This window comes from Etheostoma cragini, chromosome 11, assembly GCF_013103735.1.
Source record: "Etheostoma cragini isolate CJK2018 chromosome 11, CSU_Ecrag_1.0, whole genome shotgun sequence".
Classification (NCBI taxonomy): Eukaryota; Metazoa; Chordata; class Actinopteri; order Perciformes; family Percidae; genus Etheostoma; species Etheostoma cragini.
This window is the reverse complement of record NC_048417.1, coordinates 16,960,645-16,974,377: the sequence shown is the minus strand read 5'-3', so window position 1 is coordinate 16,974,377 and position 13,733 is coordinate 16,960,645. Positions and strand designations below refer to the sequence as shown.

Sequence of the window (13,733 nt, the reverse complement as noted above, 5' to 3'; positions counted from 1 at the left end):
TGCATGTTTAAAGCAACACTGAAGAACTTTTTGTACCTTAAAATAATGTTTCCAAACCTGTTTCAGTGGTTCATCAACTCATAACAGGGTGAACAGCACTTCTGCATTCGCTTGGCGGCTCTCTACCGCCTTTAATTGCACTATGCAAGTTTGCCAGATCGAGCAGCGGATCGGTAGTTCCAATGAGACATAATGGTACAATCCGGCTCCAACCTGTAGGGGGACCGAAATGGGAACAGTTCCCTAGTGTTGCTTTAATTCTTCTTCTTCAGTTCACAATTTTTTGGGAACCAATCACAAACTGGCTTATCTACCTGGCGCGCCATTGGTGGGTTTGACACGATGACGATAGAGAAAAGCAAGCAGCTTCTTGATTACATTTAACAAAGCGGCCTACAAATGCCACCGAAGCGCAGCAAACCCATTGATGCTGCTGTTGCTTCTACGTCACCTGGATCGTTGGTCTGATTGGTTGAAGGACTATCCAATTGCGTACAGAGTCATTTGAACTATGCCCGTTGGTCACGCCTCTTGTGCAGAGAAAATTCCGCAGATCTCAATCTACTGAGCTTGGCTTGGTCTGGTGATGGCATGACTAATAATTTAATGTCCTGATGGCTAAATATAGGCCTAGCCACAACAACAGCAACATTTAGTTTGTCTCACCAAATTAGATAATGAGTTAAGAAGAAACTCTGTCATGGGTTAGCTTTTTGATTTTCAGGTCATATGGCTCACACACGCACACTCCACAATTGCCAATAACACTAGGAATTGGAGGCTGCAGTAGTACGCCTCAGGAGAAAGTTTGCACTCCAGTGTGTGTGTCATCAGGGGCATGACACACAAGGAAACCTCCCAGCAGCAATATGCCACTTACACTTCAGACTTGACTGTTTCTCCCTGCTAACAACGACAGGGTGCAGTCATATGGAGCTAGATTTTTTACACTGTGTTTCTTTATTACATGCAACAAAATAAATGATCTAACTTAGATCATTTATTTTGTTGCATCATGAAACAAAATAAATGATCTAAGTTAGATCATCTAAGAGGAAAAAACAATGTTTGAGAGAAAAGGTTATCACACTGATAGCAAAAGAAGCATTTTATGAAAGAAAGAAAAACTAGAGAAAAGGTTTTCATCCAAATAGCAAAAATTATATTTTTTAAAAAGTTTAAATTTGGAATTTTTTAAATTATTTCTAAGAAAAAAAATCTCTCTCAAAATACTTTTTTAAACTCTCAAAAATATATTTTTTCGCTCTCAGTGTGAAAAAATGTTCTCCTTAAAAAAAATGGGTCTCAGAATTTTTCTCTCGATGTGAAAATAATGAAATGGGCGGGACCATGTTCCTATTGGCCAGTTGGCTGAGCACCGTCTTGTCTTGGGAGTCGATCTGAATCATTACACCATTGTCACCGGCATAGCTGTGCTGTCTTAGTTAAGCGCGGAAGCTTTGTCCTTATGTAAGTGTATTGTGGATTTCATTTGTCAAAATCCATTATTTTTATATCAATGTTTTGTATTAATGTCTGTTATGACGTGCTGTAACCATGTTCTATGTTTCTGCAGAACAGGAACCTGCTGAAAACCAGTTTTTAAACTGAGTCAGGCCCGTTTTTGTATTGTAATGTAATGTTACTTTTTCTAACTTTCCTGTATAATAAATATATGAAATGAAAATGAAAAAAGCTAGCGTTAGCGTTAACTAGCAGCCAGCCCGCTTCTAAATAAATAACTTTTAATTATCTTAACACTTTTTAACAGTCAAACTGAAAAACTGGTCCTGCAGACACGGAGAGCCCCACACCCAATAGCAAGCTCGCCTTGTCCCACTGGAGCTCCGATCAGATCAGGTCGAGGTCGGTCACCAGTGTTTCAGTTTCATGACCCTTTGTGTTCCCTCAAGACATTTTTCAGTTATTTCACACTTTTTTGTGAAGTACATAATTCCATATGTGTTCATTCATAGTTTTGTGCCTTCAGTGATAATCTACAATGTAAATAGTCATGAAAATAAAGAAAACGCATTGAATGAGAAGGTGTGCCCAAACTTTTGGCCTGTACTGTATTTAATTATTGTTTGCGTCCTACACAAACCCCCCCCCCCCCTGCAGAACACACAGACAACGCACAACGTACATACTTGAACAGGCACAAATAGTGTAAAGAATCCCAGATTTTAGCCCTGTCATACTTTATGCCCTGTCATTCAGTAACAAGGAATATAAGTTTATCAAAGGTGAAACTTATACTTTGTTTTCCACTGAGTTTCTTGGATGGAGGCAAGGGAGGGCGACGGAGAAGGGAATGCAAGGAATGAAGAACAGGCTTCTGAGATGCAACAACTGAGCTCCAACTGTCACCATGAGGCGAGTCTCTCTCTCTCACACACACATACACACACACACACGCACACACTATGGGACCACAGTATGAGCATCAACCGCTGACTGCAGAGGACTGTGACCTCAGTCAAGAATGTTGTGAGTAAGAGCACTGAGACGTGATGTGTGCATGTGTGTGTATATTAGATTACAGGTCATCTTAAAGTTGTATCCATGTCATTGTTCCTTGCCAAGCGCCTGGGATTCCACAAGTAACACGGTGTTAAAAAGGTTATTCAACATCTTTAGGGTGTGTTGACAAGGAGCAAAACTGTGCTTTAAACTGTGCGGTAACAAAATGGTGTATTTTATGAAAGTATTCAGAAGCCAATACTATCCACAGATGAGTACAGAGTATCAAGGTATAAGCTTGGTTTAGAATATATCTCAAGCTGCAGTCTAGAGTAGAACACAGTCCTTATCAGTAAAAAACATCTGGTTTGTGGGGGTGCCAGAGAAAACATTTCATTTCAACAAGTCATTGCTTGAGACATTGATCATACATAGTATGAGAGACCACGTTTATACATCATTACTCAGGAATGGAGATTGGATGCAATCTCATGGATAGTAAGTCCTGCCCAACTATAAAAAGACCATTGCAAGCATGTCAAATGTACTGATAAATTAAAAAAGGTCTCTTTTAGTTATCCTTTCATGGTTACAGAAGGAAAACAGAATATAAGGTAAAGATGTTAGGCTGCTCAGAGGCCAGGTGGAATAGCATTACCTTGCTCAGTAAAACCTGCAAATATGTTATGATTAAAGAAACCATCTCTCATCAACGGCTGTATCCAAATCTTCAGAAGGGAGATAAAAAGATCTAGACAGGTGGGGCGCTAGTTCTTCCTGCCAATCATATATTATGAAATGCAAAAATAAGACCCAACTTGTAATACACCACACCCTGTGTCCTTTAACTGCTTTAATGATATCATGAACAAGCTAATATTTATGTTTAAATTACTAGTCTCTTCATTTGTTCCTTTATCTCCTACGTGCATGGTACTGACTCATCCTGTCTGACTGAGAGTACATTTCTTTAAGGGTATGTCTTATCCCTTACAGTGCTTCAAATGCATGCACAAGCGCTTAAACGCAGCATCAGGGAATTTCCGACTGTGAAAAACACCTTGTATTTTTTTTCAAAGATGATTTACAACTTCATCTTACAGTCATAAATTAGTAATTGTTAAATGCATAAAGAGGCTCCACATTTGTTCCTATGCCTTAGGAACTTTAGTCCTGACTTCCCTCACTTTGTGCTCCTCCTTTTTTTCTGACTGTGCAGATACACTTTGACATAACACACTTGTAAAGTCTCTGGAAAGCAACAATAGCCAAGCTTGCCTAAAACTGTTGGAGCACGCAGACTGAAAGCACATTTTCTGGTACGTGAGCTGAGTTAAAGCCTGGTTTTAGCCTCACAATAAATTAAAAAAAAACTCACTCCGTTTAATTTTATTCCTTCCCTTCCATATTCTACTCGGCCACCTTAAGAAAAGAAGTAAAAGAAAAGGGGGGAACTTAGCCTTGTTCTTTTAAAAGGCTGGGACAAGCTATTATGCTATGTGTCTGTTTGGTGTGTAGTGGTGCCCTCCAGCAGTGATGGGGATTTGGAAACCCCTGTCCTCACGGTGAAGTGGAAAGGTCACAGCACATTCCATACATTTCCTGTCTGTTTTCCACTAGGAAGGCTCACAATGCAGCTTGCTGCAGCTACAAATAAAAGGGCTCTGTTTGTCTTTGATCTGCACATTACACCTGAGAAGGCGTAGGGATTGACTGAACCAACAAACAAAAAAAGGGTATAGTTATCCAAGACATCTTTTCTGGCTCATTACTGTTCTTTTTAACTTGAAAAAACATCCTTACTTGTTCTAGTGATGTTACACTATAGTCAGAGCAATGTAATAGGACATCACTCTAGGCAACAAACACCGACTGCTGTAAAGGATCAACACATAACTGTCTGGGTTCCTCAAAAGGTTCCCCTTTGTACTGTTCCCTCCACACTTTCCCTGAGGGCTGCTTGTTGGCCAGCTGCTGATGGAGCTAAGTTCACTGACTCCACGTGGTCATGTTACACTGTGCAGGCTAACCTCTGTTAGCTCAAGGTAAGAGAAGGTCAGAGGAAGCTAATAGGTGCTGATGGAACTTACCAGTACATCATTACAACACCACATGAATTATCATCACTTACTGTAATTAAACACTGCCAACTCCAGGCGTTGGTAGCTTATTCCACCTGGATTCCAAACAGCAATACAATCTACAAAATCTATGTTGCATTATTGCATTGCATTTTCCATTTGGTTCAGTTTGCTTTCACTTTGTCGAACACACCAAACACTGTGAACACACATTACACAGCGAAACGTTTGCTTGTTTATTGGGTGGAATATCCGAAATTTGCAGACACTTCTGGTGTCAGAAATAACGGAGCAACAGTAAATTTACGTCTTGGTTATCCTGGTTCTGCTTTAGTTTTTCGATTAGTTTAGAAGAAGGTGAACAATGTGAGCAGTCGACAGACAGTGAGTGAAGAAGGAAGAGAGATGATGATATGTTGTCACACAGATGACCAGAGATGTGTGCTCAGAATAGCTTATGGATATCAAAGTTATCATCCCTTAAATCATATACTGTCCGTTAATTGTGTGCGAGGTTGAAATTCCAGGCTAGTTAATGCATTGTTTTTGGTTCACATCCTGTATTTGGCTCAGATTTCGTTCTCACCTGAAGTGAACCAAATTCTGGTTCACTTGAAAGCAAACTGAGACCCCCGTTTTCAAGCGGACGAGAGTTTGTTTGTTTGATCCGCACCAGAGTTCGCATGAGCTTTCACACCAGCCAACCAACAAAGCGGACTATCTGATTAAACGCTCCAGGTTTTGTTTTAAAGGGACCAAACAAGGTAGGTGTGAAAGCAAGGAATGTACCCTGGTGGTTGGTGCATCCATAAACAAACAAATATATTAAACATTAATATCAAATAAGCCATAGAATACAGAAACATGTATTAAAGAGCTTTTTTTTTTTTAATACGAAAAAGGCAGCTGTGGCCAGTTTGGCTCAGTGGTAGAGCAGGTGCACGTGTACTTTCGAGGTTTATGCCTCGACGCAGAGGTCCAGGGTTTGACTCGGACCAATGTGTGTCATGCTTAAATATACAAACGCAGACATTAAATATTAAATGACAAAAGTTGAAATTACACAATCAGGACATCAAAGAGAGATGCAATGAAGAACTATTAATGGATTTTTGCCTCAGGCTAAAGGCTCCCTCCCCAGCTCCATGACCTCAGCACTGTAGCCCCCTTCTATCCTCTACAAGCAAATCACTCAGCAAGCAAGCAATAACACTGCAGACCAACTGCTGTGAACATGTGCCGAAAACATGCATAACAGAAGGTATGCTCTTAAAGCTGATTCTTTATCTGTCGGAGATATATTTCATGTAGCATTTAGAGATCATTCAGCTATCTGGGGAAGACACTGCATGGGTGTTTTACTGTGACTGTGATTGGACCAGAGAAAGGACATATTGAGCTGTGGTGTTAGCTGGAGGGGGGCTCCTTAGCTGCCATCCAACTTTCATGTGAAGCCTCTGTCTCCACCAGATGGGCACATAGAGGGTGAGGGAATCAAAGATACACACAGGTAGGCAAATGGGCAGCAAAGAATTTACACCAGAAAGCTGATGGAGGCAACACAAACGCCTAGCTTGGCAGAAGAACGTGGTGCACAGAGCAGAGTGACTTTTTGTAATGTGTCCTTGAAGTGGGGCATGTGGCTTGTTTGGTCAGCAGATCTCCCTGGCGCCGGTGCCCGCTGCACCGCCCTGCTCTCTACTGCACACGCCATCTCTCTCGCAGAAAGGACACTACAGTGTCACTACTAGCAACAAGGGAACAGTGCTAGTTGGCACCCATTATGACCAAGAAAAGATTCTGAAACTAAAGGTGGGTATTTATTATGTTGTGCAAAGGGGTGCTTACACATTTATTTATTCAAAACAATCCCTTGTTGAGCACTTCCAAATGGACCTTCTGGCCAATCACAGAGCTCAGTGGTCTCTCTGTAGCAGGACGGACAGTATGGTGGCCTGGCAGGAGGCTGGCACCATCTTTTAACTGTCTTAGCAAAGGGCCAAGTCTGAGGTTGGCTTGAAAAATACAATCTTCCTGGTTTTATACAGCCATGGTTAAGAAAATCTTAACTGCAGAAGACTTAAGACGAGAGAAAAATGAAGAGAGACCGTATACAGTGTGAGCCAAGAATTGGGTGTTGATCACTACAAAGGCATGATCCCATGATCGGACCAGAAACTGACCAGAGAAATAAAATGTACATGTTGTTCTTTCTTACACAGTATGCGGGAAATGCTGCCGTTTGTCACTGGCTGCTGACTGTAGGAGTGTGGCAGTGTAATCAAATTGTGCAGCGATTTGTGCCACCAATTGTAACCAAGCAATAAAGCACTATATGTGAAAAACACTGCTGAAGTAGCCCCAGTAAGTCCCTTCATGGTTGAATCAGTTGAGAGAAATTTCATATTTTTGGCATGCACGCAGAGAGAGGAAAACGTTTTTGCATCTCAAGTTTCAGAAGAAACTTTTAAATCCCTCTGAGCTGAAAGCCTTTACAATACTTCCACAGGAATGTGCAAAGTAGCTAGGAATTTCATTTCATTCAGCAAAGAAACATTTCAGTACTGAAACAATGAATTAGTGCTCTTGCTCATCAGATGAAAAATGTAACTAGAGCAAAAACGTAAATGTTGCAGAACAACTTTGTGGCAAATATTTACTGCTTCTAAAATAAAATGCTTTTTTTTTTTTTACCATTTTAAACAACCTTGCATGATTAACTTTGGGTTCATTTACAAGATTGTGGCATTATTCTTTCCATTTCAAATGCTACATTATTAAATACTCAATGGGTCAAAACAATAGCTTAATTAATAATAATAATAATAATAATAATAATTAATGATAAATAATAATACCAATACTAAAAACCTACATGATCAAGTCCAATGAGGAAAGCCAAAGGGGCACCAAAATCCCTTTGCTGGCAGAAATCTTACTCTGTAGACCCATCCAGGGTTGAATAAACAAAAAGGATAAAAGACATATTTCTACATATAACAATCCCATTCCATTAAATATTCATGGCTCCTATAACGACAGAGACAGGATGTTGAAGAGCACTGTGCAGAAAACAAACAAAATGTAGTGGAACCGCCAGGGTAATAACTGGTGCAGCTGATTAGGAAGGAACACCATAACAATCCAGAGACACAGCCAGATGTAAATGGACCAAACATGCACACACTACCATGTGCACAGGCTCTCATACAGAGGCAGAAGCATATGAGAGCCGCACAAGAATCTGAAGCTCTTGTGCTCTGAGGCACACCCCTGAAATATTTATGACCCTCCACGTTCAATCCTCCACTGTGGCAGGGGCACGGCATAGCTGCCCCTTTATCTCCGAACTGGACTTTACAGCAACCACAGTAGCCATCTAGCTCGCTCCGAGGCTCAGCATTCTTCTCTTTTGGATCCTATTGCAGAGCTAACAAGCAGCCATGTACAAAGTCTCTCCAGTCATCGCACTAAATCCTACATTTTCTCAAAGCTCTCAATGCAGAATGATATTCCACATTCATCAAATGTTTGGTTTTGCATAACAGACTGCCTGGGTGAGCCCAGTGGAAGTTCTTTCTCTGTGATTTGGTGGTGGGAGTTTGTGACCACAGAGAGGAATGAGTCAGGACCAAAAAGCAGTTGTTCTCTGCAAACTCTGTAGTCCACCTCACTGGTGTTTCCTGTTCACTCATACTTTCCAAAAAGAGGTTTTATGAAACGATGCTGGCCACGAAATCTACCCACTTACCCCACCTTGTATACAGGTCCATGACCTTGTCTCAAGTGTGATTGTATAACAGGCCTAGGCAATCTGGGGGAAATATGCCATTAGAGCCCATCCATTTTGGGAATTGGGCTATAAAATGATAGCACGATAGTAAAAATAAAATGGTTATAGAATTTTGTTTCACTTATTGTACTAGGAGTTACATAACTATCTAACGTGACAGCGGCGCATGGATGGTAGCTGAGGCGACAAGTCCTGTAGCCTAGACAGCCTCAGGTCACAACTGTGGATCTACTGTAAACTACAACCAATCACAAACTCATAATAGCGCATATGGAAAAACCATCATGTGTGAAATTGAAAATGGTTCACACAACAGCAACTTAAAAAAAGTCTCCTTTTATTCTTGTTCTTTGTTTCCACACACACACAAATTAAGTTTTTGTTTCTATCCTCTCTGCTTGTACACCCTTGTTCACATACACTTAAGGGAGAAATTAAGAGCACTTGTTTTGATGAAACAGCCCTCACTGCTAACATGGCTGTGGCTCAGTGGAAGATCGGATGCCTGCCAATTGTAAGGTTGGCGGTTCAATCCCTGGCTCTTCAGTCCCGTGTCAACACTAAAGTAAATGTGTGTGATTGGTTCCTGTACTATGTAAAAGCTCTTTGAGTTGTTGTTGATAAGACTACATGTAAGAATGAGATTGATAACAATTAACTGCCCAGTCCCACCTTAAGGGCCTATTTGAACTTCCAAAAAAAAAGATACAGTCATCCGTTTACAGCAAATAAGATTCACACAACTGATCATTACATCATCAAAGTGTGTGTAAGTTTTATCATCATTACCATCTCATTATTACAGTTACCAGTGCCTAGCTGCCACTTTACATAGAGGTCTACACTGAGTAAAGTTTCACCCTATCTAAGTGATAAGACAAGAAACTTTAATGATCCATATGAGGAAATTGGGTCATTAGAGGAGCAGATACTATGATATAGATAAGAGTAGGTACAAACAAAAACAGTATATATCATGAAACTGACCCGATAATCTAAATTATAATAGAAGAAGAACATTGTCATTCTAAATTTGCAGATGACTTGGAAAAGCGAGTAGCTACATTTACGCTGCTGGATCTTTGTCCGAACACCTCAAAACTGCAAAAAAAAACTTTTTCTCTACAAATATAAAAACCATAAACACATCAGGGACTAATTAGACTTCCAAAAACCAGCACTGCCCCTCTGTAAATGTTTGCTGAATGGGGGCAGGCAAAACAAGCCCAATGACCAACCAGGGGTTTGGCAGTTTACCCGCAAACACCAGCACTGGACTAAAAATGACTTCGTAATCAGAGGGTTAGAGAGCAAACAAGGGAGGAGAGAAGAAAACCAGGGAATGATAGAGTGAGTCTAGGAATTACTCAGCAGACACGTCTCTCCCTCTTTTTTCCCTGCAGGAGATAATGGGGATCATCCATCATCTTGCCCTCCTTTATGCCTCATTTTTTGACCACTCATCTGCATCTGTATCCAGGTCAGCTGGAAAATAACAAGTCCACTCCAATAACTATGATGCGTAGAATTTAGTAGGACAGGATTTCATTATACCAGCCATTTTGGGTAAAGAAGCCATACCAAATGACTGCATTTACATAGCGCTTTAGACCTTACCGGACATAGCGCTTTACATTATGGCGCCAAACTCATGACTAACACATGAAGCCCCTTTTCACAATTATGTTATTGTGAGTGGCCAACATGAATACACAATTTAAAGTTAGAACAGGTTTGGTTATTGGACACGAAAAACTTCTGCGTTTGTATTTTCGGTCCAGATGAAGCAGATTACCTTCAGTTTTTACAAATTTAAAACTAGGAATAGTTCACAATTTTGGGAAAGAAAATCTGCTTTCTCATAATCATACCCACTGTGCCCAGTACCAGTAACAGCTTAGCTTAGCACACAGACTGGACACATGAGGGGAGGCTAGCCTGTAGAAAGGTGTCATATTTCAACTACCAGCACCTCTAAAGCTAACTAATTAATATGTCAGATTTAGTTTTTTTAATCATTACAAAAAAATGAAGTGTTAACTGAAGAAAGAAATAAAGAAAACATATTACCCATAAGGTCAAACCATTGTTTATTAAATAATGCCAAAATGTTTGTTTTCTGTATTTTGATGGTTGCTTATTGAAAATTGTATGTCATGGAGGAGTGCTAAACAAATTCTTTTTTAATTCAGGGGCTTTAAACCTAAAGAAAAGGGTTTAACTTAATGAAGGTATATACAGATTATTTAGTCGTCCCGCTTCACAAAGCAGGAACCATGTCTACAAGTGTTTTCAAATGATTTAACTACCCATTACCATAAAAACTGATCTGAGGACGGTATGAGTAAAGTAATCTAAATATTTTAATATTTAAGTAAGGACACATGTTGACTAAGAAATAACAACAGAGCATGATAAATTAAAAATAAATGGATCTCTAGAGGAAACACCATTTACTATAACACCAATAAGAGCACACAGATGTTTATTTCACACATCAGCAGGGCTAAACTGCTGATGCTGGAATATCATCTAGCTGAGTAGCTAGATTGTCTCAAACTCATGTTATTCTATTGGCTGCTAAACTGTTTAAGAAAACCTACATGACACATCTATTCAACTTCATGAATAATAAAGTGTTCCTGCACACACACACACACACAAACACACACAAACACACACACACACACACACACACACACGCATATACCTACTGGCAAACTCAAGCCGAGATGTGTCTCTCAGTGTGACACAGACATTTAAATCCCTATGAGACAAGCTCATTGAGAAGATGCAACGGGGAGGCAACCAAAGGGCATCATCGCGAGGTGAAGAGTTTACAGAAGCATACAGGAATACGATTTGAGAGTGAAAAGAGATTATTTTTCTTTACCCAAAAGAGAATGACTTTTTTTTTTTCTTTGATCAGGAAGAAAACATGAAAAAACACATAGGGACATAGGAGGTGGAAGTCATGGAGAGAAGCATTGAAAGAGAAAGACAACAGAGTATGTCAGTGGAAGAAAAGCCAGAAGGAAAAGATGAAGGCAACAGAGTCAGAGAGACACTGCTATCAGAGCTCCAACCTGGCAGGATGTGACATGTGGAGAGCAGGAAGAGGAAACTGGACAGATATAGATTCATTTGGTAGCCGCTCCTGAAAACATGTCTATCCCATTAGGGGCCTCGTGGCAGTTAATGTGCTTATCAAAGCGTGCACCTTTGGTCTATTCCTAACCTCGGTATGGTGTTACTGCAAACAGCTAAGATGGAGGATAAAAAGATTGAATGCAGAATCAGTGTGTTTTCTATTATTTTAAGTTCTAGAATTGCATGTATTGGTTTGTAGAGCAGTGTCAGAAGTTAAGGGGGACAAAGGGCAAAAAATGCCTAAGAAATGTCAGAATGCCCCTAAAAAACATTTTAATATTACTATGGGCCAATATCCTAATCCTACATTAAGCTATCATTTTATTTTAATTCATTCTATTTCTATTTCTATCAAACTCACACAAAAAGTGCTGTTACATGTAAATTCACTAATAATAGCAAAAGTATGCTTTTTATTTACTCATGTTAGCACACGGTGGTGATAACATATTACTCTGGGCTCATTTCACACTCAAAACCGCAACTTTATGCACTAATTACTATTTTTTGAAAGTTTCCCCATATATATTTTTAATTTCCTATACTGTTGTAGAGTGAACATTTTCTCCAGCGTTGGAAAGAAATAGGGTCACACCCTGGGGTCAGATCCCAAATCTAATCAGACTTAAAGTAGGTCATTCATTTGTATGACTTTACCACGGATAAGCTAATTTTACCATATGAGAACCGCTTATATAAAGTCAGAGTTTAACAATGAGTCTCACTTACATAAGAAAAAAACTAAAGAAATACTTTGCGGGAAAACAAGCACCCTCTTATTTAGTGTACTGATAAAGATATCAAGTCAGCAAGAGGATGAGCCTAAGCCAATGACAGACTGACTAAACTCTAAACATATTCAGCTACACAAATGTTAAACCTAGTATTAGCAACAGTGACATTTTTCCTTTAAAACAATTATCAAGTAAAGTGATTAGGTGGCATAAATCATATCAGTAAACATTATTTTAGGACTTTGTACAGGCACATGCTATGATGTCTTTGTGTGTCTAAGTGTGATAGTTAAGGGACTTATTTTATATGCAATGAACCTTTTTTAAGTGTAACTAGTATAACCAGAAGTTGTACACATTAGTCACTGTTTCAACTCTTCTCATGACCAACTCTAATGTCAAAATTCAGAGACAGCAACCTTTATTCAGCTGGTACCTGGTCAGGCAAGATAAGAATGGTCGTTTGTTTCAATGTGTGCATTGGTATTAGTTCTTAACTTTACTTTTTCATAAACTTCAAAAAGGACATACCTTGATTATGCTCCTTATGTGAAAAACAGCAGCATGGGTGTGTCTACGCAGCTGCTAACATTTGGGCTGAGTCTGATATCTAAAACTTCAGGACAATAGGAACACCTGCATGGTCTTCATTGGAGGTGGACAAAACAGAGCATCCTATTGACCAGTGTAGCTTAATTAAGCTAACTCCCTGTGCTGCAGTAGTTAACAGTCATGAGGGGAAAACTACAGCAGAAGTTCAGTTTTAAGGATGACTGATAGTGGCAGAGGGGCTGGCATGTTTTCAAACATGAGCAACAAAGCCAAGATAAAGGGCGGTGGTTCTGACATCTAGTCTGCGCATGAACTGTGTTTAAAGCACCTCTTCAGGGAAAACAGCATGCTTTGACCACACGTTGCGGTAGTTTCTGTACATGGTGTTAACTTACCTTCAGAGAGCTCCAGCTCCAGCTCCGCCAGCTTCTCCCGGACCTCCACCGGCAGGGTCATAGCAACAGCCGGCGTGGGCTCCAACATCATCGTTAGCAACCCGGTTGAGGTTCTCTCAGCCATGGTAAGAAGCACGAATACGTCCACTGAGTCGCCGGTGAGGAGGACTATGCCACCATAAATTTAAAAAAGAAAAGAAAAACAACGGCCACTCCTCACTTGGTATCGTCTAAGGAGGGCAAATAGGGTGTTGGTGCTCGTCTCGCTGCAACGTCGTACAGATGTGTGAGAAATCTCTCCAACCGTCATGACACGGCTAGCTGTGAGGCTAGCAGACATACCTGGCTGTGTGTTTCCATGTAGTGTGGTAGGACAGGGCCCTGCCAATGTCTCCCTGCCTGTCTGTCCCTCCGCATTGACGGTGTCCTGGCTCTCGGTGGGTTGCTTTACTTCAACTGTAAGGGGAACTCATTCAACTCCTCGCTCGCTTCCCACGGCGCAGTCGCCATTGCATCATAGTAACAGCAGCCCGGGCCGTGCGCGTTCACGAGCCCAAATCGTGTG

At 40.4% G+C, this 13,733-nt stretch overlaps 1 protein-coding gene across 10 annotated transcripts in view; it reads right to left on the bottom strand.

Annotated features, from left to right (window-relative positions):
• The window catches only part of dip2a (disco-interacting protein 2 homolog A), a 74,604-nt gene extending 60,886 nt beyond the window's left edge, over positions 1-13,718 (bottom strand). For 7 of the 10 annotated variants that reach the window (XM_034885531.1, XM_034885530.1, XM_034885532.1 and 4 more), the window contains exon 1: positions 13,169-13,711. In XM_034885531.1, the coding sequence (XP_034741422.1) occupies positions 13,169-13,292 (124 nt within the window). In that variant the 5' untranslated portion in view covers positions 13,293-13,711. Of the gene's footprint in view, positions 1-13,168 lie in introns of all 10 variants that reach the window. The other 3 variants (XM_034885528.1, XM_034885541.1, XM_034885529.1) reach the window with 3 other exon arrangements.
• Positions 13,719-13,733: the final 15 nt, after the last annotated feature.